The following is a 27917-nucleotide window of genomic DNA, read 5'->3' as shown; positions in this document are numbered from 1 at the left end:
GCGAAGCGGGCCGGCTCCCGCTGCTGTAAAGGATCCTCCTCTGCCCCACTAATCCGGCTCCGTTACACCCGGGATAGAAGAGGCTGCTCCCTCCAGCGCTGCCACAGTGCAGATGCTGCCCCCCTGACCACCCACTGCACCAGGACCCAGGTAAAGGGGCCGGGGGGGTCTCCATGGCTTCTGACTTGGGGCATGGTGGTGGGGGATCCTGTGGATAGTGGAGCCCCCAGCCCTGGGAAGAACACGTCCATCCCCATGGGCTTCCTGTGCTGAGCTGTGGGATGTGGGAATGCTCTCCCAGGCACTGCTCTGCTGCACCTCCTGCTCCAGTAGACCAGCAAGCAACTTCCCTGTTACTGGGATGGTTGCTGTTAGGTTTATTCTGGGGCTGGGCTGTCCTGCGCTCTGGACGGCTGCACAGTGGAGTGTTTTGGGACAGGGTGAGGAAAGATGACCAGGCACAGGAGGGCAGTGGAGCCCAGGGCAGAACGGGGATTTGGGGATCAGGTGCTGGGCTGAAGTCCAAGGCAGGTACAGGGCACCAACAGGTCCCCTTGGCAGAGCCGGTTACCCCTGGGCAGGGGGACGAGCAGCGCAGGCGGCTGCTGGGTGCGGGGTCTGTGTGGCCCCTGAGCAGATGGGGTTTGCCTGCATGGCTGGACCTCCTGTGTGGTTCAGGGGGAGCAGTAGTGGGGCTGTGCTGGGAGCGCTCACCTCTTCTGATCCCCACTGCCAGCCCGGGGCCAGAGCCTGTGTCTCCTGCTCTGCCATGGTGGGATGTGGCCTTAAATTGTCACCCTGGCCGCGCCGCGCTGGCTGCTTGCACGTCGGAGGCCCCAGGCACCCGGTGACAGGTGCCGGGGTCAGGCCATCGATCAGTCACCGCGGGGCAGATATCGGGGCACAATGGGACGGTGCCGGGACTGGTGGCCACGTGGGGGCCCTGGCTCGGTGCCACCAGCCGGGGAGCCGCCGGCTGGGCGGCGGGGGCACAGTTCCCGGCTGGATGGCAGCAGCTCATCCCTGCAGGAGCAGAGCCACTGCCCGAGTCCTGCCGTTCCCTCTGCAGGGCGTCGGCTCCGGCGAGCCCTCAGCTGCTACTTTCTCTCCCGCAGGAGCGTCGCCGAACCGGGAGCACCGCAGGGCAGCCGCCTCCTGCCTGGAGCGTCCCATGGAGCAGGGCGGAGCGGCGGATGGTGCCGACACTGGGGGGACAGTGCCAGCTGCCACCGTGGCACATGACGGAAGGACAGATGAGCCTGGGCAGGAGAAGGCTGCAGGAGAGGCTGGAGGAGGGAAGACAGAGCCGGAGCAGGAGACAGCTCTGGCTGCTCCAGAGCCCCAGGATGGACGGGAAGCAGTCCGGGGAGAGCAGGCTTTGGCTGTGCAGCGTGATGGAGGACAGGCAGTATCTGATGAAGGGCAGGCAGCATCCATCGGGGAGAAGGTGCCAGCTGCCACTGGGGCCCAGGGTGTAGGGAAGGATGAGAAAGATAAGCCTGGGAAGAAGAAAGCTCTGGCTGCAGAAGAGCTCAAAGGAGGAAAGGCTTCAGCTGCTGCAAAGGCTAAGGATGGAGGGAAGGATGAGCCCAGGGAGGAGAAGGCTCCAGCTGTGGGAGAACATGAGAAAGGGAAGGAGGAGCCCATGGAGGGGAAGGGCCTGGCTGTAACTGAGGCGCAGGATGAAGGAAAGGACAAGCCCAAGAATGAGCAAGCCCCTGGTGGGTCAGGGGCTGAGAGTGGTGGAAAGGCAGAGCCCACCAAGGAGAAGGCTCTGGCTGCAGCAAACTCTGAAGGAGGGAAGGCAAAACCTATTGAGGAGACAGCCTTGGCTGAAGCTCAGGCTCAGGATGGAGGCAAAGGAGAGCCGGCAAAGGAGAAAGGCACAGTGGTTGCAAAACAGGTGGTCCCAGCCACTGCTAAAGCTCTGGATGAAAGGAAGCAAGATGCAAAGGCAGAACAAGCCCCAGCTGATACCAAGCCTGCAAAGGAGAAAACCACGGCTGCTGCAAAGGAGAAGGCCCCAGGTGCTGCAAAGGAGAAGGCCCCAGGTGCTGCAAAGGCTCAGAGTGGGGAGAATAAAGTAGTAAAGGCAGAAAAAAACCCAGCAGTTAAAAAGGCTCCAGATGGAGGCAAAAAGGAGCCCACGAAGGAGAAGTCTCCAGCTCCAGTGAAGGAAAAAGCTCCAGTTTCAGTGAAGGAGAAAGCCATAATTCCTGCAAAGGAGAAAGCTCCAGATGCTGCCAAGGCTCAGGATGGAGAGAAGGCAGCAGCAAAGGCAGAGAAAACACCAGCTGCAAAAATGGCTCAAGGTGGAGGCAAAAAAGAGCCTGCAAAGGAGAAGTCCCCAGCAGCTGCAAAGGTACAGGATGGAGGGAAGAAAACTGCAAAGGTGGAAAAATCCACAGTTGCATCAAAGGCTGGAGCTGGAGGGAAAGATCCTACAAAGGAGAAGGTCTCAGTGGCTGCAAAGGCTCGGGATGGAGGGGAAAAAGCTGCAGAGGTGGAGCCTCCCACAGCTGGAGCAGAGGCTGGGGATGGGGCTGCAGAGCCCACGGAGGCAGCAGCCATGGCTGCTGTGAAGGGTCAGGGTGAAGGGGAGAGAGAGTCCAAGGAGACAGAGGGACAGCCACCAACGATCCCCGAGCCCCCACGCCCAGTCCTGCTGCAGAGCCTGAGCTGCCCGGCTGCCTGCCACAGGTACCCACACCCTCCTGGGATGGGGGGGATCCCCCTCGCTGCTCCAGGGAGCCCTGGGTCCCTGGGTGCTCGGCTTGGGAGCTGCTGGCTGGGCTCTGCTCACCTCCCACTCCTGCTTCCAGGGAGGAGCAGCCCTGGGCAGAGGTGGCAGCGATGGAGACAATAGCAGAGGAGATCACGATGGTGGAGCCAAAAGAGGGTCCGACAGAGCCTGGCTCTGGCCCACCAGCCCTGGGGGACCTGCAGCCTCTGGAGCCACCTGGCACCCCACAGGAGAGGACATTGCCCAGTGCCACAGGGCAGCCCCCAGATCCTGCTGGGGTTGCAGAGCAGCCTGGACCTGGGGTGCAACCATCTTTGATGGAGGCAAAGCCACCCCCCAGCCCCTACCTCACCCCCGACTTTGGGAAGGAAGACTCTTTTGGGATATTGGGTAAGGCCATGAGTTACCTGCCTTTTCCTTACCCCCCTGGACCCTCTGTGGAGTGACAGCCTGGGAATCCCATGGCCCTGCCTGCTGCCCATACTGCCCTCCATGCTGCCAGCTCCTGTCCTTGGCTTGTCACCTGCCTGGTGGCCTTCGAGCTCCCCTTTCACTGTAAACAGGGCTAAATATGTCGTGTCCCTTCCTGGCCTGCTCTGGCCACACTGACTGTGAGGAAGAGGAGCCTGGGGAGTGACAGTGACTGTCTGGCTGGTGGCAGGGCACAGCACGTCCTCATATCCTGCACCACTGTCCTTGTGGGGATGGCAGGGCTTGGGGGCAGTGGGTGCTTGTGGGGATCCCTGTGAGGCCAGCTCCTGCTCTCACCTGGGAAAGGGTGGTGCAGGAATGGGTGCATGGGGTGCCCTGTGAGTGGGATCTATCCTGGAAGGGTGAGCAGGAGGTGGTGGCATGGAGGGGGGTTGGCCTGGAGAGGGTGATGGACAATGACATGGCCTGGAAAGGATAAATGCGATGTGGGATGGTGGGAGTGGCTGTCATGAAGTAAGGTGGGTGCCATGCATTAGGATGGGTGCCATGGAGCGGGGTGAGTGCCATGGAACAGGGCTGGTGCCGTGCAGCAGGACAATGCTGTGGGCAGTAGCAAGGGACCCTTCAGGGGTTGCTGCATCCTCCAGTGCAGCCCCAGCCAGGAGCCCCTGGGTCACAGCCCAGCACTCAATACCTGGCCATATCCTGTACCCACAGGCTTAGCTGGGTGCCTGTCTTCACCCCACACCAGGGCAGCCCGGGGTACCCACAAGTGGGGTCCCCTGGACAGCAGATTCCCTTCTCACCTCAGCCTTTCTCTCTGGGCAGACGATGTCCCTCCGCCACCAGCGCCCTTCGCACATCGCACCGTCACCCTGCGCTCCGCCAGTGTCAGCTCCCAGTTCAGCCTCAGCTCCAAAGACATCCTGGGGGGGTAAGGAGGGGCCCTAGTGCTTCCCCTGGCCTGTCCTGAGCTGCCCTCCAGCCTTGGGCAGTGGCTTTGTGTCAGTGGGACTCCTTTGGTCATGATGGGTGGGTGCCTTGGGCAGGATGGGTGCCTCAGCCAGTGCAGAGCAGCACCCCAGTGCAGCGTGAGGGTCCCCAGCAGCCTGGGTGGCTGATGGCATGGGCACCTCTCCCTGCCTCCCTCGCCAGGGGCAAGTTTGGTGAAGTTCACACGTGCACGGAGAAGGAGACGGGGCTCAAGCTGGCAGCCAAAGTGATCCGGAAGCAGGGAGCAAAGGACAAGGTCTGAATGGCACTGGGCAGGGGGGGCAGTGTGATGCTCTGTGTGCCCCCCTGGTGTGGGGACACAGCCTGTCCCAATGGTACAGCCAGGGCTGACACCCCACACCATCCTGGGGCTCCTTCTGCAGGAGATGGTGCTGCTGGAGATCGACGTGATGAACCAGCTGAACCACCACAACCTCATCCAGCTCTACGACGCCATCGAAACGCCCCGGGAGATCATTCTCTTCATGGAATTGTGAGTGCCTGTGCCTACCTTGGGGCTGTCCAACCCCAACATGCTGCATCCCACCCTGGCTCTGCTCAGCATCTCCATGGTGGAGCTGGGCCAGGGTCCCCAGGAGGGCAGGGAACTCTGCAGGAGGATGGCTTGGGGCAGGGAGCCCCCCCCAAAGTGACCCCATGGTCCATCCCCATGCAGTGTGGAGGGTGGTGAGCTCTTTGAGCGGATCATCGACGATGACTACCACCTGACGGAGGTGGACTGCATGGTGTTCGTCCGGCAGATCTGCGAGGGCATCCGCTTCATGCACCACATGCGCGTCCTCCACCTCGACCTCAAGGTGCGGGGCTGGGGCGGACAATGACAGGGCCAAGGGTGACAGCAGGACACTGGCTAGCGGTGGGAGGGGTGCCTGTGGGTCAGCACTGCTCTGGTGCGGGTCAGCTGCAGGACCCTCTCTCAGTGGTGGGGCAATGGTCACCCTGTCCCCACAGCCTGAGAACATCCTCTGCGTCGCTGCCACTGGGCACATGGTGAAGATCATCGACTTTGGGCTGGCTCGAAGGTGAGGTTTTCTTCCTCAGCTCTGTCCCTCGTCCCTGTTCCCCTTCCACCCTTCATCTCTGTGTGCCTTTGGGTACCAGGAGCCCCAGGACCTGCTCTAGGCCATTGCTTTGGCCACGGCTCTCCCTGACTAGCTGGGGAGGGCAGCATCTGCTGAAAGAGGGGCAGTGGTTTGGGGGAGCAGCCTGTCCCCCTTCTGCTGACTTGCACCCCCCTCGGCTGCAGGTACAATCCCAACGAGAAGCTGAAAGTGAACTTTGGAACTCCTGAATTCCTCTCCCCTGAGGTGGTCAACTACGAGCAAGTCTCCTACTCCACGGACATGTGGAGCATGGGCGTCATCACCTACATGCTGTACGTCAGGGCTGGGCAGGGGCTGCCAGTGCCATGCTGGGGAGCTGTGGTGCTGGGACAGAGCTCTCCTGGGTGCAGGGCTGTCCCCAAGCACCTGCCTGCTTGGTGGCAGGTGGGGGGTCCTGGATGGGGAGATGGCCATGTAAGGTTAGGGGCTGGGGGGCAGGAAGAGGCTCAGGCTGGCTGCAGGCAGGAGCACAGGACAGTGCCAACACATCCCTGGAGCAGCCCTGGCCAGACTGGCTCTCTTCCAGGGGGTCTGGGAGGTGCCGCAGCCTGAGAGCACCTGACTCCTCACCTCCCTGCACCCCCCAGGCTCAGCGGCCTCTCCCCCTTCTTGGGTGATGACGACACCGAGACACTCAACAACGTCCTGGCTGCCAACTGGTACTTCGATGAGGAGACCTTTGAGAGCGTCTCCGATGAGGCCAAGGACTTTGTCTCAAACCTCATCATCAAGGATAAGAGGTGTGAGGCTGGCAGTGGCCATGGGGTCCTGGGGTGGGCATCCCCAGAGCGGCCCTGGGTATCATGTGCTGCCTCTTCACCAAGACATGCAGCATCCCCTGGGTCCTGCACTGAATGAAACCCAGGGGCTCTGCCCCACTCTGATTGTCCCCAACAGAGCCCTGCATCCCTCCAGGGACACCTGTCCCAAGCAGGATGTGTTGGACCCCTTGGGTCCTGCCCAGCCCCACCAGTGCCTGAGCACATGCTTCCCTCTGGTTCCTCCCTGCAGGATTATGGGGTTTTGGGGCTCTGGAGTGGCTGGAGAAGGGGGTGGTTGGGGGTGAGGGGCTCAAGCAGGGTCGACACAGGCTCCTCTCACCCCCAGTGCTCGGATGAGTGCTAACCAGTGCCTGCAGCATCCCTGGCTCAATAATCTGGCAGAAAAGGCCAAACGTTGCAACCGGCGGCTCAAGTCCCAAGTGCTGCTCAAGAAATACGTCATGAGACGGCGCTGGAAGGTGCGGGAAGCTGGCATGGGCATGAGGGTCAGCAGCTTCTGAGGGGGCTGGGAGGGGGCTGCCAGACTCTGCCTGTCCTGGTGGATGGCATCTGGAGCATGGAGAATGTTCTGTCTCTCTGTGCTGCTGCAGCTGGGACACAGGGCTGGGGACTCTTGAGCATGGATGCCCCTGAGGTAAGACCCCCATCAAGCATGTGGTGGTTACTCCTGAGCCGATCCCAAGAACAGCTTTTGGGGGCAGGAGTAGTGTCAGGCCCCAGAGCAGGGTCTGGCTCAACCTCCAGTGCCACAGCCCTTGCCAGAGGATGAGCACCTTTCCTCTTCCCCTTCACAGAAAAATTTCATCGGGGTGTGTGCTGCCAACCGCTTCAGGAAGATCACCAGCTCGGGGTCCCTGACAGCGCTGGGCATCTGAGCTGGGCTCCCAGGGGAGCCGAGGCCAGAAAGGAACTACTTGAGAGGGACCCCCACCAGTCTGGAGCAGCTCTGCCGAGCTGGTCCCGTGCCGGGCGGCATCACTGCGCTCAGGACCACATCACCGCTGGGGATGCTCGCAGTGTTCTTGGGGCTCTTGAGGCTCCAACCCTCCTCACTCCCACGGAGCCGACGCTCCCGTCGGGATTTCCTCAGACTGTGAGGCTGCTCCGGAGTGGAGGTTTCTGATCTCATCTCTGGCCCTGGCCCGGCTGCGTCATGCCCGACCTGCAGCGTCTCTGCTCTGCTCACGCTTCCTTCCCGTGCCCTCGGGGAGGAGGAAGGCCATTCCGGTGTGATCCCGCTGCCTCGGCCACCTGGTGCTTGCTGCTTTTGGATTCGAAATGTGCCCTCTCTGCCTGTAAATGCCGCAGCCCTGCCCTGCCTTCGCTGCCGCTGGCCCCTGCACTGCCCAACCTCCCTTCCCAGCTCTGTGGCTCGGCGATGATGCTGGAGGGCACCGCGGACCCCCACCCTGGTACCTTGGCACCGGAGCCGGGGCTGAAGCACCTCCTCCTGGCCAGCTGGGCATGTGGGAGCGGAGCTGGCCCCGAGCTGCTGTTCGCACAGGAAGGGAGGAAGCAGCAAGCACGCTTCCAGCGGCGTCCCCAGCTGGGAGCCAACGAGGAAAGAAGGAGGCTTTGTGTTCCTCCTGCCCTCCCTGCCCTTCGGTTCTGCCAGCGGGGGAAAAACACAACCTCTGCTTCACCCGTCCCCGGCAGAGCGCGATGAGCGAGGCGGGCTAATGCAGAGCAGCTGGCCCGCGCTCCCCGCTCCGGCCGGCACCGCTCACCCGACCACCAACACACCGGAACTGCTCCGCCGCTCCGGCCGCGGCCGCCAGCTCCCCGCCCTGTGCGGGGGCTCCGCGGGACCTGCTGGGACTGGGGAGGGGGTGCTGCTCCTGCTCTCGCGCCTTGTCCCGTCCCCGGCCTCTCTGCCTGCATCCCTTGGGCCTCCCCGGTGCTGCCGGAGGATGGGCATCCCCTGGGATTTGTAGCATCCAGCCTTGCCCACTGCAGGAGGGGATGGGGGGTTGGCAAGAGGTCCTCCAGCTTTGGCTTTTGCCATGGCTGAGCCCCGCCAAGCCAAGGCTGTGTGTTTGCTCTGGAGCTGTCTGTGCCCTCTGTGCCTGCTGGAAAAACACTGAGGAGAGACACAGGGAGACATTGCCCCTCACCCCTGCTGGCTGCAGCAGGGGAAGGGGCTTTAGGCTTGTCCCCACCAGACAGCAGCCACGGCTGGTGGGACCCTGCCCCATAATGGAGCCTTCCACAGCGCTCGCCTTCTTGTAAATAAATGTACAGGTCTGCCACAGCCCACACCTGCCACTACGGGGGGCTGGGGAGGCCCTACCGCCACCTGTGGGGCCTGACAGTCACAGGATAAGTGAGATGAGGATGGGAAGCAGCGTCTTATCTCTGTGGTAGAGGGAATGGGTCCAGCCTGTGCTGTGGACAGGGACCACCTGGTACGTCCTGGGCAGGGCTGTGCAGGCATGGTGCCAAGGGTTTCTGGTCTCCACACCCAACAGCTCTGAGCACCCCAGGGGAATGGGGGAAGGGGAGGTGACTGGATGGATGGGTGGATGGATCAGCAGTCAGAGGTGTCCTCACATCTTCAGCATCTGCCCATATGGGGTGGGATGCCCAGGCAAGGGCTGGGGGGTACTGGTACCCCTTTGCCCAGGGGAGCTGTGGCTGGCCCTGAAGTGGTTAAGGCTGCCAGAGCCTGGACTCCGGCTCCCACCGCAGGCGTCCCTCCCAGCCGCTTCCTGCCGGCAGCCTTTGACCGGTTCCTGTCGGTGACCACCCCGCAGGCCTGGACGCCAGCGCAGCCCCATCTGGTTTGAGTTACGCTCCATGGCAGTGACGTCTCTTTCCTGTCTGGCCCCAGGAGCCGCGCGTTGCTCTGGTCCCGGCCCTGGCCCCGGCCGGCCACAGGGGCTGCAGGGCCTTGCTGCGGGGTGGCCATGGGGCTTCCAGATGGACCATCAGCCCCGGACATTCCTGGCACCCTGAGCTGCTGTAGGGGATGTGTTCCTGAGCACAGCCCTGTGTGTGCACATCTGAGGCAGAGGGATGGACAGACACCAGCACATAACAGGGTGGGGGACCCCTACCCCACAGCCTGGTTTGGTTTCTCCAGCCTCCTCCTTCCTACCCTGGGACCCTACAGAGACACACACTGGGGCTGAATGAGTGGGGCCACATGGCTGACACCCATGGAAGTAGCCATGATCCCATCCTATGTTCCCAGCCAACAGGGCTCATGAGCCCCTGAAGCTGCTTGGAGTGGACAGGTCCCACTGGGGCCAATGGACAGGGCTGCTCCTGGTCCAGCACAGGCCACAGCAGCCAGTCCCATGCCTTATGTGCGGGGTCCTCATCACCCCCACGGATGAACAGGGCAGTCTGGGTGTGCACACATGTGTCCTCAGCATCCATCCCCGGAGCCTGGAGCAGCACACACTCCCCCATGCACCCTGTTCCTGTGGCACCCACCCTGCCTGCAGAAACAAGGAGCCCCTCAGGCAGTGCAGGGAGGGAAGGGGAGTGGGCAGACCTCCAGCACTGGCACCTGGCAGCACCACCGACAGCAGCAGCAGGTTCACCCCATGACTGGGTGCAGCACAGCCCCGGCCACGGCACAGCCCAGGATGGGAGCGGGCGAGCGGGCAGGGGGCCAGGCCACCCACAGCGAGCCGGGAGTGAGCCAGGAAGGAGGCAGAGCTGGGAGAACAGCGGGTCCATGACCGGCAGTCGGGGTGAGGGCGGGAAAGGGGAGCGCTGGGAGAGCACATGGCTCTGATCTGCACCCCCGGGCAGTGCAGGCTGTGCAGGACAGGAGTCCCCATCCCCAGCAGCTGCTGCAGTTTGGGGGACAGTGGGATGCGCCACACTGCTCCCAGCACAGGGATCCCATATCGGGCACAGCATGGGGCTGGGGCCGTGTGTTCCCAGCCGGGGCCGTGTGTTCCCAGCCGGGGCGGGCGAAGGGCCTGGCCACGCTGCGTGGGAACCAGACGGCCCCTGGGCATGGCTGCGGCGTTTGCTTCCTCCCGCGCCCCCGGGGACCGTGCGAAGGAGGGGGTTGAGGTCAGTCACTCTCGCCGCCGGCCGCTCCGGAGACGCCAGCATGATGTAGGCGCTCAAATATTGTTTTCCACTGGGTAGGGAAAAAAAAGGGAGAAAAGAGAGGCCCGGGGCTGAGTGGCGGCCCCCGATGATGAAGGGCGGCCCCCCCTACCCTGCCCGGGGCTGGGACACAGCCATGGCCCAGCAGCAGCCGTCTGGGGGCTGGTAACAGAGCTGACGCGGCCGCGGTGCTCCCGGTCCCCGAGTGACGGCAGTGTCCCTCCGTGCCAGCACGGCCCCCGCAGAGACCCCCGACCCTGGCCAAACTGGAGTCCTGCTAGCCTTGGGGAGATGGGGGGACTTTGACACAAATTTGGTCCCCACATCAGCATGGAGAGCCCCAGCGAGCCCTGTGTCTATCCTAGGGCTGGCTGTGCCATGGGGCCTGGGTATTGCTGCTCCTGGGGAGATCCCTCTCCCATCCTGGGGTTGGCAGGATGGGGGGCACAAGCACAGCCCCCCACTTTGCCAGCATCACTCTGGCCCCACTTCAGTGCTCAGAGGTGCTGACTCGGGTGTCCCAGTGCTGTGTAGGAAGGGGATGGTGGCCAGGTCCCATCCTAGGACTGTGTGAGGACCCTGACCACTCCAGTGTCCCCCAGCCTGGCCAGTTGGGACATGTCCCTGTGCCCAGCCCAGTGTCAACACTGGTGACTCAGCTGGTGCCTCTTCACTGGCAGCCACCCTGCATGATTCAGGTCGGAGGAATCCACTTTCCTGGCTGTTCCCATCAGAGCTGCAGCCCCTGGCACAGCCCATCTTTGGGGCTGCCCTGGTCTTGGAGTCTGCAGGGACTTGTTGGAATCCCAGCCAGGCACTGGCACAGCCACAAGCAAGGACAGAGAGGGGAGGGAGCCCTGTCCCCTGTCTGTCCCCCCCTCCACCCCCCACCCCCCCCCCCCCGCCCCATAGCAGAGCCTCCACACGGTGCCACAACCCCTGATGCCTCCAGGGTCCATTTGCAGGGCCACACACTGAGGCTGGTGCCACTTGTGCCACGTGTGACACCCTGTGCAAAGCCAGGAACTTGGAGGGGTCCCAGGCACAGGGAGGTGACAGTGGGGCTCCATTGCGGGATAACTTCTGCTGCAGCACATTCCCCTGACCCCCAGGGACAAAGTTCCCTCGCACTACCATGGGATGGCGCTTCAGAGGCTCCTGGCCCACATTGTGGCAGGACCTTGTCCCCAGCATCTCCCAGGGACACAAGACCTGGGTTGGGTGTAGGTGCCCTGACCCAGGCCATGCCCCGTCCCCGCATGGCCTCACCATCCAGTCAGTGATCACTGACAGAGGGACTGGTGGGGATGTGGGCTGTGCCAGGCCACCCTGGGGACACGTGTCCCCCAGCCAGCACCTGAGCTGGGGCTGAGGGTCCCCAGCTTGCCCCTGCCCACTGCCCACTTCGAATGGGGCACAGAGACCACAGAGGCAGCGTTGGGGAATGTGTTTTATTGGGTGCTGGGTGGTCCCAGGGTGGGTAGTCCCTCACTCGAAGAAGAACATGCCGGGTGTCCGATAGAGGCAGGGGGGGAGCCCCAGGGGGTAGCCATTGCCCCCTGCAGCGGGATCGCGGTCCCCGGCCCCCATGGCTCCTTCTGTTCACCTGCCCGTGGCCCCATGGCCCCGAAGGGTGGCTGGCGGGGGGCGGCAGGGGCCGGGGGCGCCGCAGCCAGGAGATGCTCCAGCGCTGTGCTGCAGGGCCGCTCCTTCATGCAGAAGCTCAGCGCCTGCACCCGGCACTGGTAGCTGCTGCCCAGCGCCTCGGGGCCCGGCCGGCTGAAGGAGCCGAACACGGGCAGGTGGGGCTGCGTGTAGCCCTCTTCCGCCAGGAAGCAGGATGAGGGGGGCTTGCCCGTGCTGAGGAGGTTGCCAGGAAATGCAGGTGGCACCTGCCCGAATGGCTGACATGGCCCCAACCCAGGGGCAGCCAGCTCCTTGCCCTCCAGCTGCCCCGGGGGGGTGTCTGGGGTAGCCGGCGAGTCCTGCGGGGGGTCCCTGTGCTGGGTGGGCAGCAGAGCGGGCAGCAGGGCAGGGTGCTGGTGCTGGGCCGGGCGCTCGCTGGGCAATGGGTACTGACCTGGCCGGGGCAGCTGCAGCGCCGCCGGGAGCCCCCCGAAGACAGTCTCCTTGGGCGGGCGGCTCTCGGGGGGTGTGAAGAACGGCCCCTTGGGCTGTGGCATGTCCGGCAGGTACAGGCAGGGCTGCCTGGCCTTGGGCGGCTGACGCCGGGCACAGGGCTCAGCACACCCCGGCACCCCGGCACCCTCAGACAGAGAGGCAGGGCTCGGCAGGCGTCCTGCGGCCGACGGCGAGGTGTAGCCCCCCTCTGCCTTCCCCTCCTCAGGCAGCGGGGCAGCGGGCAGCCCTCGCGCCTGCTGTCTGGGGGTCTTCCCGCGCCCCTCGTCTCCCTCAGTGCCCGGTGCCTCCCGGAGGCCCCTCTTCCTGGTGAAGCGCCGGCGGCGCCGCAAGAAGCTGCCGTTCTCAAACATGTTGTAGCAGTCGGGGTCGAGGGTCCAGTAGTTGCCCTTTCCCGGCTTCTTGTCATCACGGGGCACTTTGACGAAGCACTCGTTGAGGGAGAGGTTGTGGCGGATGCTGTTCTGCCAACCCTGCTTGTTCTCACGGTAGAAGGTGAAGCGGCCCATGATGTAGCGGTAGATGCCGCTGAGGGTGATGCGCTGCTCGGGCGCGCTCTGGATGGCCATGGTGATGAGGGCGATGTAGCTGTAAGGTGGCTTGGTGGCCTCGGCGCTGGGGAAGGCGCCGCCGGCCGGCTCAGGGGCCGGCGGGCTGCGCAGCGCCGCGTCGCCGACGGGGAGATCCGGCTGCATCCTCCCGGCCGGCCCCCGCCGTTCCAGCGCTGCCGCTGATCCCGCTCTGCCGCACGGCCCCAGCACGGCCCGTTAAAACCCGCCGGCCGGAGAGGGGGCGGCGGGCCCCTCCTCTGAGGGGCCGCCCAGGGCGGAGCGGGGCTCTGCCGTCCAGCACTGGTCCCTGTGGACAGACGGACGGATGCGCCGCCAAGGCCTGCGGCCAGCGGCCAGTGGCCTCGGGGTTGGCACGGCCGCGGCAGCCCCAGGGCAGAGGCGGGCACAGCCCCAGGCTCCCCCAGCCCCTTTTCCCACGGAAGGTTCCCACGACCTGGTTCTCATCCTGTCCTGCTCACGGCGTGCAGCCGGGCTCCGGCTGGGCTGCAGCGGGGCTGAGTGAGGGATGTTGGCAGGACTGAGGGTGCTGCCTGCCCTCAGATGCCCACCTGCCCCCTGCTCACCGTAGTGCCTCAGCCCCTGCTCCCAGCCTGGGCCTGTGCTCTGTCCTGTGCCAGGTCTCTGCATTGTTCCCAAAACTCTGGGCGCAGCACGGGCCCCAGGAGCCCCATCACACCACTCATGAGGGGAAACTGAGGCACAGGTAGTGAGTGCCTTTAGGACAGGCTTCTGTGTTGCTGGGTCAGCAGAGCAGCTAACGGGCACCTCACTGCTGCCTTCATCCCTGCCAAGGGGCTGGGACAAGGGGCAGGACAGGTCTGGAGCCAGCGCTGGGGCAGGGGGTTGTCTCACGCTGTTTCCCTGTGGCTGGGGCTGAGCTGGCTTTGCCCACATGAGGCTCTGTCTGGCCCTCAGCTTCCCCAGCCACCCGTGCTCTGCTTGGACCAGCACCAGCCCCCCAAAACCAGAGCCAGCCCCCAATACCGATACAAAAACACAACCTTTATTTCTAAGGTTTGCTAATGGCGAGTCCTGGCAGCACAAGGTGCAAGGACAGAGCCAGGTCTGCTCCAGCTTGCTGAACAGGCATGCAAACAAATCCCACCTGGGGGACTCCTGGGGAATAAATACAGCAATCACAGGGGCAGCAGCATCTGCCCACCCCAGCTAACATCAATCCTTGTCTGGTCCCACACGCTGAGCACCCTGCACACTCTGCCTCGGGACATGCAGTTGGAGTGGTGCCGTGGGGATCAGAGCCTCCCACTCTGAGACTTTATGGCAACTGGGCTCTCTTCTCCCACCCAGCTCAGGGCTGGCAGAGCTGTTTGAGGACATGGAGAACGTGGCTGGAGGTGCCAGGGACGCAGGGCTGGGGGGAGTTGCAGAGCAGCGTCGGCCTCAAGCGCTGGGCGTGATGGAAGAGCTCCCGTGCAAACACCGGCTCCACCTGTGGAGGCACAGAATGATGGAGGATGGGCACAGGTCCGTGTCCCCACATCGCAATGGTCCCCATGCCTGGCTTGGGGGTACTTGGGGGTGCCAGCCCCAGTGGGTACTCACGTGAGCCATGATGAGCTTCTGGAAGGGGTGCCCAGCTCTGGTGGGGTATTCCTCCCCGAAGCACAAGTAGATCTGGTACTGGGGCATGAGCTGCCCATTGCTCAGGTACTCCCGCACCTCTGCAAGACACCAACCCTGTCAGGGGACACGGGGTCCCCACAGCCCCCATCAGCCACACCAGGGCAGGACCTGCCCCTCTTCCTGAGAGCAGCAGGGACTCCCAGGACTTACGCTGTATGTACTGCTGTGTGTCCAGCAGCTTGTAGGTCTTCTCCCTCTCCAGCTTGTTGGGCCAGTTCTTGTGTGGGGCCAGTGGCCCATTCCAGTACACCCTGCCCTGGCACTGGCGCTTCATGAAGACCCCCTCAGGTGCTACCCACAGCAGCACCCCGCGCTCCAGGTGAGGCAGGAGTCGCTCCAGCACGTCGGTCATGCAGGCCACGTGGCCATGGCCGCTGAGCACCTGCGGTGGAGGGAACTTTATCTGCTCCATGCAGGAGGGGCCGTAGAGGTGCTCGCTGTCGGCCGGCACAGCGCTGGTGGTGATGCGGCAGCCCTCGGCCGTGCGGGTGGTCACCTCCTTCACCAGCACGTCACAGTAGTACAGGCGGATGTGGAGCCAGCAGTCTGGGGCAAGGGGGAGGTCAGTTCATGGGCAGTCTGGCTTGGTGCAGCCACCCAAGGCACTGCCCGCCAGCGTGGCTCCTACCTGAATTGTTGACATCCTCCACAGGGAGGTAGGACTGGGGTCCAGGAAGAAGCTGGCCATGGGTTGGGTTCCAGCCATAGAAGACTCCCCTCACAAGGCACCCTGGACCAGGGCAGAGATGAGGTGGCGAAAGGACATGGGCAGTTACCCCAATGGCTCCCAGGCACTCTCCTGGCCCAAGGCCCTGGGCCCACACTTCCCACTGTGTTTGCTCATTATTGGGCCTCATTATATCCCCTAAGGGCATGGCTTTGCTGGGGTAGGGTGGGAGTCGTCAGCCCCTACCTCAATCCCTGCAGGATCCTGGCAGAAGTGTGTGCTCCCTGCCCCCAGCCTTATCCCACTGAGAGGGACCCTCCTCACCTCGCTCAGTCAGATGGGCAGAGAGCCGGGGCTGTGGAGACACGTGGGCAGTCTCCAGCACGTCCTTCTGGCTTTCCTCCTTCTTTGGACTCCCCACGATGCTGCCCTGGGGGGAGGAGCAGCTTTGGTGAGGGCTGAGCTGGCAGTGGGGGATCCTGAGCCAGCTCCTGCCTCTACCATGAACCAGCAGGTCCCCTGCCTGGGTCTGGCAGCTGCGTAGCACAGGGGACCCTCACCAATGCCCCGTGGGGCAGATGCAGGCAGTGTGCAAGCAGGGGAGCAGCTGATGGGTGAGGGGGGGATTTGAGGGTCCCACCTTCTCCCCTGCCTGGATGGCACAGGGCAGGCTCACCTGCTGGTCCTCACTGCGTGGGGACTGTGTGTCACTGTCCTCTGCAGAGAGCAAGAAAGAATGGATGAACCCCTGGCAAACGGCAGGAACAGCCCCAGGGAAGACAGCCGGCTTTCTGGGACACCCGGAGAGGAAGAGGAGCAGGGAGGAAGGGTAATGTCTGTGGGGCATGGGGCTTGTACGGGCACGGTTCAGGTATCAACCCCACATCTGGCACAGGAGGAGGGACGGCAGGGACATACCTGCATCACAGGTTCTGTCAGTCACGATCTGGTACACCTTGTAAGGCTCGGAGATGTCCAGCTGGCTCCGCTCGGGCACCTCCTGGAAGTCGGTGCTCTTGTTTAGGGCGCAGCGCAGCCGCGTCTTCCAGGTGGAGGGGTCAGCCTTGTCCGTCCCTTCGTGGTACTTCCCCTTGTAGACGGCCCAAGCCTGAGGGACACAGGGTACCCTGTGCTGTGGGGGCTGCCACAACCTGGCCCCCGGCTCGGCTGTCCAAGGGGGTCCACCGGAGCAAGAGTTCACCAGGGCTGAGGGGGCAGTGGGGAACGGGGGCTGTGTGTCCTGGGGGGCTGCGGGAAAGTGGCTGGCGCGGGGTCCAGGGGAGCACACGGATCTGGGCAGCCGGGAGCCCCGGGAGTGTGCACGGAGCTGGGCGCTGTGTCTCAGGGGTGCGCATGGAGCCAAGTCCTAGCGCCGCGCACAGAGTGCCCTGTAAGGTGCACATGGAGCTCGGCTGCACGGAGCTGGGTGAGGAATTCCGGGGTGCACATGGAGCTCGGCTGCACGGAGCTGGGTGAGGAATTCCGGGGTGCGCACGGAGCTGGGCAGTGGGGAGCCCAGGGCAGTGGGGAGCCCCGGGAGTGCACACGGAGCCCGGGGGTCAGTCCCACGGGCGCTCCAGGGCCGGGTGGGGGCTGTGGGGAGCCCAGGGTACCTTGAAGAGCGCAGCATCCTCCTGCTGCCGGTAATCCTGCTTGGCTGCGTGCTTCCAGGGGATGCGGAAGAGCGTGCGGTGCCGGTTCTCCCAGCGCAGCCCCGGGTACCGGCCGCTGTCGATCTGCGCGATCAGCCACTCCTTCAGCCGCATGGGCGCCCCCGGCTCCGCCATCGCGGCCCGGCGGCGAAACCGAAAGCGGCTCCGGCTTTCACTTTCCCTTTCCTGGCCCATGCCGCCGGCTCTGGCTGCCCCACGGCGGAGGGGACGGTCTTAAAGGTTTTTTTCTGCTCCACTTTTCCCCGCGCAGCAGCGTCAGACATCCGTGTTCAGGAAAAAGTGATGTCGTAATTGAAGGTTACAGCACTGGCAACAGCCGGAGCTGGTGCCTCCGGGAGGGACCCCCAGCAAAGGCATCCCCGAGGTTTCAGAACCTCACAATGTGCGCACCCATGTACACCAATGGTGATTTTAGGCTCTTCCCTTTGTTCATTGGATCCTGCGGAGCCTCTGGGTGATCGACCCGCACCCCGGGACGTGCCCTTTGTTAGGCAAAGGGGGGGCGCCCATTCCCGGCTCTTGCCTGGGGCTCCAGCCTTTTCCTGCCGTGCAGAACACAATGTGCAGCTCGCACTGATAATTTACATACCGAGAGACCTGCACGAAGTGTATTTCTTAACACAGGAAGCCTGCACTCGCGGGACAGGGGCAGGCACATTGCATCAACGGGAGAGGGGACAAGGTACCAGAAGGCACGCGGAACTCTCCTGCACCCCTCCCAAGAGCTTCCCCTAAAACTGTCAGGACTCCCACACGCTCCCCAAAGGCAACAAGGGACCCTACTCCCTTGTCTTCCTGATTTGGGGACCCGGACATGTCCCAGCCCCAGGGGCTTTGTCCTCCCGTGGGACCAGCTGCTCACTCCATGGGTGTGGGGAGCTGCGGGGAGCTGCGGGAACAGCACGGGGTTTCCAGGGTGGTGTGTACAGTCACATGTCCCCATACCTCATATCTCAAATCTCTCCTCTGCTCTAATGCTCACATCTGCCTCGTGGGGCTCTGGTGCTGAGTCGAACGGGAAACGGGTGGGAAGGGTGGATGAGCTGTGCCAAGGGCTGCCGGGACCGGGATGAGAGCCTGACACATCCTGCACCAGCTCCCTACTGGCCCCCAGCAGGGCAGGGGCTGGGTCACTGGGCCACCCTGAGGTGACACTGGTGTTGGTTCCTCCATCACTGCTGCAGAGCCCCATGTCGCTGTGCAGGGAAACCCAGCTCCTCTGCCTGGCTGCTGCCCCCCAAGTCTCCTTTTGCAGTCCCCCAGGTCTCCTTTTCTGCTCTGAGTCAGAGAAAGTCACCTCTCGCCGAGAGGAGAAGTGAAGTGCCTGAGAGCTGCTGGGGCTGCAAAGTCTCCAAATGAATAATCAGTGGCAGAGAGCCAAGTCCTGGGCTTTCCCAGAGGATGTGAGGACAGGGAACAGCCACGTGGCACAGAGGGCACATGGGGCCACACGGGGTGTACGAACGAGCCCAGCTGGCAGGGGTTTTCTCTCCTTACTGAGCCTGTCCGGGACCCCTCTGTTGCAAAGTGAAGCCCAGGCACCCCCTGTGCCCCCCATCTGGGCGAGCTGTGGGGCCACGTTCTGGGAAAAGGGCCTGGGACTGACCAACAGAGGATCCACATCAGCCCTTTCTGCCTTGGGAAGCAGAGAGATGGCAAGGAGTCACTGCACAGCCTCCCAGCGGCTTGCACTGATTACATCCAAGGCCGGGAGATAATCGCAGCCGCCGGCTCCTTTGTCAGCCCCAGCCTGGCAGGATAAGTTTTATCGGCCAGCCGGGGATTTCATGTGGCGTGGCAGCCGCCTGATGACGCAGGACCCAGGGGATCTGATTACCCGGGCATCAGTGAGGATACTCAGGAGCCAGATTCCCCACTGGATTCCTCACCGCGCTTCTCCCTGCACAGGGAAGCTGAAGCTGCCTAACCCTTAAACTTTTCATGCCAAAACGAGCTTCAAAAGGAGTCAAACATTAACTCATAGCTAACCCTGCCCTTGCCCGGGTTTTTCCAAGCTGCGCCAACCAGATCTGCCAAAATAAATACATTTTGCTGTGCTGTGAAGCTGAGCTGGAGGGGCCAGGGCCCCGTGCGATTTATGGTGGGAACAGGGGAGTGAATCCCTGGGTGTAAACACCTTGGTATAGGGTGTCCCAGTGTGAGGGGGTGCAGCTGTGCATGGGGCACGTGTCCATCCTGGGTGCATGGTCCTGGGCCGCGGGGCTACCACCCTGCTGGGTGCTGGGGGGCCAAAGGGTGCTGGAGAGCCTGGCGTGGGGGCGAGGGCGTGGGGAGAGCACCCTGGAAGGAACTGGGAGGAGAGTGGGATCCCACAGTGGATGGTGCAGGAGCAGTGAAGGATGACGCACCCCTGGTTGTTCAGTTTGCTCAGTATCTACCCAGAGAGGCTGGAGCTCCCAGCCTGCCTGGGTCACCCCAAGACAGCACCCAGCCCAGCAGGCAGATGTTGGCAGCAGGAAGGAACCCTGGTCTTGAAGCTTTGTCTCCTGGGGGATCCCTTCCCCCTAGGAGAGTGGTGGCAGGGATGAGGGGGACCCTAGAAACATGCTCTGAGTCCCAACAGGGACAATGCTGATGACCCAGCTGGGTATCCTCAGAATCTTTCCCACCTGGAACTCTGCTCCAGGAAAAGGTGCAAATGGGACAGGTCTGGGACTTGTGATACTCGGCTGGTGCCAGGCTCCCAGTACTCCCAGCAGCTGGAGCCAGCAGTCTCCTGGACCTGGTGCTCCTGGATCCAGTGATTGGAGAGGCTACAGTGAAACAGGTTCCAGGTGAGCTCCCATCTGCTGCTCCCAACCTCTCCTGGAGCAGAGCTTGTCCCCAGAAAGCCCTGCCCTGCCACTCACATTTCCAGCCTCCCTTGTCACCTTCCCACAAGGCAGGAGGGTGAGCCCTGTCCAGGCATGCCAGTGTCCCCAGCCCACTCCAGAGAGTGGCCAGCAGCAGCTCCAGACCTGTCCCGTGCTGGCACCTTCCCCCTTGGCACCCCCGTTTCAACCTGGCCATCACAGGGGAGTCAGACCACAGAGAAGGGTGTTTATTACTGGGGGACATAGAAAGTCTTTAAGCAAAATGGCTTAAGGCTCTGCTCTAGTGAGGTCTGGCCAGGTTAAATGCTTGGTTCCCACCTGTTACAGATTGTGCCCTGGGATGGGTGGGAATGGGTTGCAATGGATTCCTAAAGCTACAGTGCTTGCTCAGGGCTTGTGCTTGGCCAGTCTGGAGCTGGACCCTTGCCTGGGAGCCTGTGGCATTACCTGCTGGTACACTGCTGTGTCGCTGCTCCCCAGCCACCTGGATGCTGGGAGCTTGTGCTGCTGGTGGGAAAACCGCTCTGAGGGGAGCACTGGTTCTCCCGTGCACCCTGAGGCCCATGCAGTGGGTACCCAAGTGCTACACCTGGCAACACCTGGGTACTGGCTTGTGGCAGAAGAGACTCCGTGTTCTGCCCCAAAAAGGAGCCCGCAGTGACCCAGGGGCAGAGACCCACATCCCCAGCACACCAGATGTGAAGAGGATGAGCCCAGCATGTGCTGCAAAGCCCAACAGTGTCCATGAAACCTGCCCAGAGAGAGGGTGGCACATTCCCACCCCAGAAGAGAAGAAGGAGCTGGGCTTTGTGCAGGTTTCTGCCCACTGCTCCCTGTCCCACTGTGTTGCATCTCCTTCCTCTCTCCCAGGCTGTTGGGTGATTCTCACTGCTCTCCCTTGACTTGGGTCACTTCAGACAAGCCGGGATGCAGGAGAAAGTCCTCTTCACCCGCAGCAGGAAGGGACTTGTGCTCCTCATGTCTCTGGCTCTTGGGACCAGTCCTTGCACAGCTCCCTCTGTCCTGGATGTTCCTTCTCTCCCTGCTGGCAGCAAGGCCTTTATTTCTTCCTCGTCATTGAAAGGGGACATCCCATACCTCTGCTTCAGGTGCCTGCGGACCTGGGGAAGGAGCAAGAAGTAAAATAAGGAGCTGGTTTACAAGGGCAGGTCCAAGCCTGCCAGCAAGGGGAGCAGGGAAGAAACTGAGTCCCCTCAGGACTTGTCCTTGCTCTGAGACCCATGGCAGGCTCAGCCACGGAGCAGAGCACAGGTGGCAGAGGCTTGTCCCACCTTGCGGGCTGCACTGCCACCGAACTCAGACAGCTGCTGCCTGAAGCCGGGGTTGGGGTTGGCGACGGGCCGGATGGTTCGGATGGCATCCAGCACCTCCTGGCAGCTCAGCTCCGTGACAACCATGACATAGGCAACGACCACGGTGGTACTGCGGGAGATGCCAGCAAGGCTGGCAAGGGAAAGTGCAGAAGGGCTGGGGTTAGTGGCACACCCTGACCCCATGCTTGCCTCTTCCTCCACCCCTTTCCCTCAGATATTTCAGTTCTTCTTTTCCAAGGACTTGCTCTCCCAGAGGCCTGAGCCCTTCCAAGGTCCTGGCCATCAGTGCCTATAAATACCCACTCCTCTCCAGGGAATGGGAACAGCAGCCACTGCCTGGCTGCCTGCCCCAAACTCCCGCTCATCCCGCGCACTCAGCTGCAGCAAAAAGCTGCCCCGGCTCCAGGACTGCCTGAATCCCACTGGATTTGAGTCACAAGCCGCAGCCAAGGGTGGATCCTGGGTGGATCTATTGGCACAGAGCCCTCTGGCACAGGCTGGCTCTGATCAGGGGTTGCAGCTAAAGTGAGGGGCTGGGGGCTGTATCTGCTGAGCTGGGGGGACACAGCAATGGGGACAGGGGAAGAAGCATTACCAGTGGACAAGGCAGTTCCCTCCATGCAGGCGACACTGGTGGATAAAACTGATGCATTCCTTGAAGTGCCTCTTGCTAGCAGGAAAAATAAACCAGACAGAATAAGAACTTCAGGGGTGGAACAGCATTTTTAGCTACAGGCAGAGCAGCCCTGCATGTTTGAGTTGTTTTAGGGGATCTGCCAGCCACTGCTGAGACCTGAGAAGCTCAGTGCTGTTTGCTCCCAAGGAAAGGTGGACTTGCCAGCTCATTCTGTGCTGGGGACACAGAGGGGGACACTGTGCTGGGGATGCACAGGGCTGCCCTGTGACTTGTGTGACTCATGCTGGGGCAGTGGGACGACGGCTGCTCGTGCCTCCAGCCATGCCTGTGCCCTCAGCTGGCTCCACAACCTTTATGTGTTCTCCCCTCTCCAGACACTTCCCAGGGGGATGCTTGCTGCTCTTCTCCATGGGTGCTGCAGAGTGGCTGCCCCTCGCCTCACCCCAGGGCTCATAGCCTCACAGCAGTCACTGAACAGGGATGCTGTTGGGGTCCAGAGGTGGTCCCCTGCACTGTGGCATCACATCTCCAGCCTGTAGGTTGCTGTGCTTGAGGAGCTGGAGGCAGCACATTGAGGGCTTGAGAAGCTGTGAGCCCTCACCTCTGGTCGCCCTCCTGCCTCCCCGCACATCCCCAGCAACCCCAGGGTACTCACATGTTGGCTTCAGGGGTGTCAGGCAGGGGGATGCGGAGGTAGGTAATGTCCTGGAAGACAGAATAGGAAGAGGGAGAAGCTCAGGCACTGCAGCCAGGGTGTCATACATGGTCAGAGTGGAGCTGGCAGTGCCTTTGCTCCTCGCCCACAGCTGCCTGCAGGGTTTTGCTCCCCCCACACAGCACCCCCCTGCATGGGGATGGGGCCACCCTCTCCCTGGAGTGAAGGGCAGGGCAAGGGGAGACCAGCAACTCGTGGGAGGGGATGGGAAACAAGAGGAGTCTGGAGAGCTGGAAATTGTTTCCTGTCAGCGTTCAAGGACGGGTTATAGCCACAAGACAGCCAGTTTCCCATGCCGGGGGCCACCCAGCTCCTCTGGGATCTGTGACCAAGGAGAGGTGTACATGCCATGGGATGCTCAGAGGGGGAAGGAAGATGCAGCATGGAAGGAGCTGCAGGAATCTACACGGTGACTTCTGATGCAGGACCCTACCTTCAGCAAGGGCTGGGGGGATTCATGGATCGAAACAATGTGGGTGATCTTGTTCCGGCTTAGCTGCTCCAGGTCTTTGGCATCTGAAGGATAAAACTAGATATCAACGTGTATTCATTTCCTACCCTTCTCTTCCCACAGTGCTCCCACCCTGCTTCTACAGCCAGCCAGCACAGAGAGCCTTGCTCCAGCAGATCAACTGCATCCCACCCCCACATGCAGCAGTGCAGACATGGGCAAACATGGAAACCTGGAATGCCAATCCCATGATCCCAAACCAGAGGCCTCTCCCTGATCCCTCGTCCTTGCTGCTCATGCTGATTGAACACACAGAAACGCTCTGAATCAGCAGGCAGTGTCCCTCCTGCCTGTACTTGTCCCCACTTGGGAGGAGACCTGTGCCCTGCCCACACCTCCTTGAGCAGACACATACGTAGCACCCGGACTTGCTGCAGCCTGAGAGATCTGCTTTATCTTGTGAACTATTGAAGTGGAGTTGCAGCAATTTATATCAACTCTAATTTTCTGTAGAAAACACCTGGGCAGTGACTTGCAGTCTTCTCTGCAGCTGTGTGGACAGAAACGGGGTGTCCTTGGCTGTTTGGGGCAATGCCCTGCCTCTCACCAATTCTTCAGCATTCTGGCTGTGATCCTGGCCTCCGGTCTAGCACAGCAGTTGTTGCACAGGGAGGGGAGTGTGCTTGTCTTGCTGAGCAGCTTCCGAGTGTCTCCCTTTCATGCCACAACCAGCAGATGCTGCAAACGCAGCCAGAGAGGAGGGGAAACATTTCCCCATCTCATTCTTTTGCGTTTCTAAACTTTCACGCGGTGTAAAACCTTGGCTCAGGAATCCAGCCCGTGATGTGCTAATGGCATGATGTGAATTTTAATAGGAGTGAGTCTCAAGGGAAATGCCCTGCAGGGGAGCTGCGCTCTGTGTGGGGAGGGAGATGGGGACTCTTGGGGGACTCACAAAGCACCCGCTACTTTCCCATTTGCCTTGGAAGGCAGTGACAGCAAGGGGTGACACTGGAATCAAGGCTTACCAGGGCTGAAAAAGGTTCCAGTTGGAGAAAATGTCTCTGTGAGCTTAATGTTGCAGGCCTAGAATCTTGTTGTCACCCTGGATTGCCTGGCAGAGTGATAAGGGATGTTTGGATGGCATCAGGCCTAGGCCCCACAGCAGAGGCTGGTCACAGGAACCCCCCTGATGAACCTGGCAGCTGGGTGCCCTTGTCCCTCCGTTCCCAGCAAGCCACAGCCCACCCAGCCCAACCCAAAGTGCTCCATGGGGCACTGGGAGGACAGGGCTGCCACTCCAGTGACATTTCCTTAACAATTCACGCCAGTGGTTTTAAATTTCCACAGCACTTACAGAAGGAACCAAGCTCACAAAGGAGCCATCAAGGAGGCAGGAGTACTCATAAATGCTGGTTTGTCATGGCAGATGCCAACACTTGGTCATTAACTATCCCCTGACAATGAAAACCCCTTAAAATAGTGACTTGGTGTAAGAAGGGGTGACTGCCTCTGGGAAATTCCCTCCTGAGGGTGGGCAGCCCCCTCTGGCATCTTCTACAGCTGCAAAACTGGGGAGCATCACCCTGAAGTGCCCCAGTCCTGCTCCCTTGCATCCGTGTGGCACCACCAGCTCCTCTGCTCCTGGCACAGGATCCATATTCCTTCCTTGGTTCCTTTCCCCCACGTATCTCAAGAGCTCAGGGCAGCTGTTAAATAAGGAAACCATGCAAAGGCAGGGGGTCTCTGCCTTGCTTTTCCCGCAGTGCCTTCACTCCCACTACTGCCAACCCAAACTGGGTGAGAGAGCAGAGCAGGCCATGGGTGCAGGCAGAGCAGTAGGCGCAGGCAGGGTGGTGGGTGCAGGCAGGATGTCAGGCAGCGTTTGCAGGCAGGGAGACACCAACTCAAGCAAACCCCACTTCCCAGCTGGAGAACATCTCTGCAGCAGCTGGGTTCCACTTACCAACAAAGTTCCCAAGGTAGAGGCCGGGAAGGATCTGTGGGACACAAGGGAAAGTGGCAGTGTGAGCAGTGACCTTGTGCTGTGGTACCACTGTGGGACCCACGCTGGGAAGCAGTGACCTTGGTTGGAGGGGCCAAAGTCCTGGCATTGACATGACCATCACCAGCCCCAGGGCAGGAATGGTGCCAGTGCAGCTGGACCTGTGCATTCCCAGGGCTGCTGCTGCACTGGCACCCAGGATGTGGGGCTGGATGTAGCCCCGGCACCTGCAACAACCTGGCACTGCACTCTCAGGGGTGCTGGGAGCCAGACACAGCTTTATTATGCTCCTCTTGTTTATCATCAATAAATCTTTCGTTGGGGTTTATTACCTGAGCTCAGCAAGTTGCACATACACCTTTGTACAGCCTTGGACTACACCCGTGACCCGTGGAAGCCCTGCTGCCTGAGGGACGGGAAAGCAACAGGCACAGAGAAGCTTGCAGGGGATGTGGTTATCCCCCTCCCAGCCCCAAGCTCTGCTCCCCTCACTCTGCACTGCAGGAAGCCCATTTCTCACAGTCCAGGCACAGACTGCTCTGGACACCGTGCTTTCAGCTCATTTCTCCTGGGAAATTCCACTTCTCATGATGAAAAGATAATTACTTGACAAGGCCCCTGTTAACAGCACTGCAGATGCAGAAGCAGGACACCTTGCAAACCTTCTCAGCCAGAGCTATTTTATATTCTCCCTCACTCACTGCCTGGGCAGTGAGTTCAATCCTGTATCCAGCCAGTTCTCCACCAGCTTCTCCCTGCAGCAATATTTGGTGCCCTGGGCAGGTGGAGGTGATTTTCACCAGCACAGCTGGACTCACACTTGTCTCACTGCTCACATTTGGAAACGCTTCCCTCGATTGAACAGCTTAAAGAAGGGGTTTTTTTTTGTGATTCCTGCGATTTTAGATCAATTTCCTATCGACGGGGGGCCTTTAACTCACAGCTGCGGCACTGAGAGGAGCGGGTGGGAGAGCGCTAGTTAGCAAGGGCAGCTCCCAAGGGCAGGACACTGAACCATGAATAAACAGCATGTGCCTGTCCCCAGCACCCTGCTGACCCGATCCTCAGAGGAAAAAACGGGGCAGCATATAAATAAAATAGTGCCCATCCCCTCTGCCCCGTGATGCTGAGCCCCATGCCCAGCTCAGGCCCGCTGAGCACGGGATATGAGACCAGCAGACTCGGGGTCATACAGGGCTCCCAGCGTGTGCTTGGCGCTAGTTCCTTGGGATTAAAGGTGTTGGGAAAGGTTCCCCCCTTCCTTGAAGGAACTCGCTGTGACCCCTGCCCTCCACACCCCCCTAGCAGCTGTCGGGACGAGTCCCAGCGCAGCGTCCCTGCCTGTTTCACCTCCGGTTTGCTCTGCCGGCAGATAAACAAACTGCCTGAGAGCCGAGCCCTGTGCCGGATCCAGTGCCGGCAGGTGAAACGCCGCTTGGCACGGCAGAGGCAGCTGCCAGGTAAGGGTCTCCCACCTCCGGCACCGGACGAGCCGCCCGGGCATGGCCGAACTGCAGAGCAGCCGCCCCAGCGCTCCCCGTTACCTGGCTCATGCCGTTCCCCATGGCCGACGGCGGGCGCCGGGGGTGGGGACGGGGCGCGAGTGTCCTTGTCCCCAATGCTGCCGTCTTCCCCGTCCCCGGCCGCAGCTGCCGTCCCCGCTGCCTGGTCGGGTTCCCGTCATGAAGTGCTTGGCTCCCCCGGGATCGCTGCTCGTTCCCAGAGCGGCGAGGCCGAGCCGGTGGCTGTGCCGGGCCAGAGGGGATCGCTGCCGCCGTCCTCCGCAGCTCCTGCCGAGGCCCTTCCCCTGCTGCTCCGGCGCTGCCGCGCACCGGCTGCTGCCTGGCCGGGAGCAGACAAAGGAGGAGAAACTCCCCCCCTGCGCCGTGGCGTGGGAGCACGGGGCCGCGCTGGCTGCTGCCTGTCGCCGCTGCCCGCGGCCGCACAAGGCTGCACTGTTGGGAGAAGAACAAAACCTTTGTCCTGCTCCATCAAGGAAGGTCTGTGCGCCCACGCGGCGAAGCGCCCCGGCAGCACGCCCACCCCTGCATGCACCATACCTATCCCTGCCCTGCCCGCAGCGTGTCCACCCCTGCTCGCACCGCGCCCACCCTGCCCGCTCCGTGCGCATCCCTGCCTCCATCACACCTCCCCATGCCCTACCCGCTCCAAGCCCACCCCTTCCCGTGCCCACCTGCAGCCAGGTGCCACTGGATCCCTGCCCTGCCCGGTGGGCTGCGGGAGCGTCCTGAGGACTCCGCAGAGCCGCAGGATGGGCAGCGCCAGCGAGGACCAGGGCTGAGGGGTTCCGCACCAGTGCCTGTCCCCGCCAGCCCGCAGGAAGGGTGAGGGCGGGGGGTCCCGGGGAGTCGGGACAGGGCGGGGGGATCGGCCCGGGGGCTGTGGGGAGCCGTGTGGGGGTGCGGGTGCCGAGAGCGCCCCCTGGCGCGCAGCCGCGCCGTTGCCATGGGGACGGGCGCGTGCTCCGGCCGCCCTCACAGGCGGGCGGGGGTCGCGGCCCGGCTCGGCCCGGCTCCGAGCGCGGCCCGGAGGGTTCCCGGTGGGCTCCCGGCGGGCTCCTGGTTCTGTATCCCAACTCCTGCACATCCCCGGCGCAGCATGTTAAGCCCCATACACTCCATGTGCAGGGCAAGGACCTCCCACCCCCCAAGCCCTCCCACCGTGTATGGGGAGTATGGTTGGTATTTATGGGCAGGTTCAGATGCTGCAGGTATAATAGAATTAATTCGGTTGGAAAAGACTTCTGAGATCGTGGAGTCCAACCTATGACTGAACACCACCTTGTCGACCAGGACACTGGGTGCCACTCCAGTCTTTCCTTAAGCACCTCCAGGGAGGGCGGTTGCACCAGCTGCCTGGGCAGCCCATTCCAATGTATAAACACCTACAGCCCTTTCCCCTCCTGGGCCATATCTCCTGCAGCACAGCAGCTAAGTGGGATGTGATCCCACTGGGGAGCCTTAGCCCTCACCAGGTGTGACATTTGAGCAGCCTGGTCTAGTGGAAGCTGTCCCTGCCCATGGCAAGGGGGTGGAATGGGATGAGCTTTTAAGGTTCCTCCCAACTCAAACTAGTCTGTG

The 27917-nt window shown here is 62.0% G+C and overlaps 3 protein-coding genes across 4 annotated transcripts; 1 reads left to right on the top strand and 2 right to left on the bottom strand.

Annotated features, from left to right (window-relative positions):
- Positions 1 to 68: 68 nt before the first annotated feature.
- MYLK2 (myosin light chain kinase 2) lies at positions 69 to 8325 on the top strand. Of its 2 annotated transcripts, XM_039563762.1 has the most exons (12): positions 69 to 150; positions 1116 to 2700; positions 2823 to 3133; positions 4004 to 4109; positions 4331 to 4424; positions 4552 to 4661; positions 4845 to 4986; positions 5141 to 5211; positions 5436 to 5564; positions 5880 to 6032; positions 6400 to 6532; positions 6869 to 8325. In XM_039563762.1, the coding sequence occupies exons 2-12, from the start codon at positions 1172 to 1174 to the stop codon at positions 6947 to 6949; spliced, it is 2859 nt and encodes a 952-aa protein (XP_039419696.1). In that variant the 5' UTR covers positions 69 to 150; positions 1116 to 1171; the 3' UTR covers positions 6950 to 8325. The 2 variants fall into 2 exon arrangements, with proteins under 2 accessions (XP_039419696.1, XP_019139858.3); XM_019284313.3 differs by lacking the exon at positions 69 to 150 and having other exon boundaries at positions 739 to 2700.
- A 3253-nt stretch (positions 8326 to 11578) lies between these two features.
- Positions 11579 to 13008, bottom strand: FOXS1 (forkhead box S1). The gene is given in 2 exon segments (XM_039563464.1): positions 11579 to 11707; positions 11710 to 13008. Coding segments are annotated over 2 exon segments (1344 nt in total). The 5' UTR covers positions 12980 to 13008; the 3' UTR covers positions 11579 to 11633.
- Positions 13009 to 13837: 829 nt separating this feature from the next.
- DUSP15 (dual specificity phosphatase 15) lies at positions 13838 to 27227 on the bottom strand. Its single transcript, XM_039563642.1, has 16 exons — positions 27011 to 27227; positions 26361 to 26771; positions 24778 to 24811; positions 22794 to 22876; positions 22301 to 22350; positions 21604 to 21678; positions 20967 to 21138; positions 20585 to 20795; positions 16781 to 17052; positions 16086 to 16275; positions 15808 to 15884; positions 15492 to 15597; positions 15129 to 15230; positions 14651 to 15046; positions 14420 to 14538; positions 13838 to 14306 (listed from the first exon to the last, which is right to left on the bottom strand). Exons 2-16 carry the CDS (start codon positions 26379 to 26381, stop codon positions 14166 to 14168), a joined length of 2049 nt encoding a protein of 682 aa, XP_039419576.1. The 5' UTR covers positions 26382 to 26771; positions 27011 to 27227; the 3' UTR covers positions 13838 to 14165.
- Positions 27228 to 27917: the final 690 nt, after the last annotated feature.

Source organism: Corvus cornix, chromosome 20, assembly GCF_000738735.6.
Source record: "Corvus cornix cornix isolate S_Up_H32 chromosome 20, ASM73873v5, whole genome shotgun sequence".
In the NCBI taxonomy this organism is placed as follows: Eukaryota; Metazoa; Chordata; class Aves; order Passeriformes; family Corvidae; genus Corvus; species Corvus cornix.
Note: the sequence above shows the minus strand (reverse complement) of the source record. Positions and strands in the feature narration are given on the sequence as shown.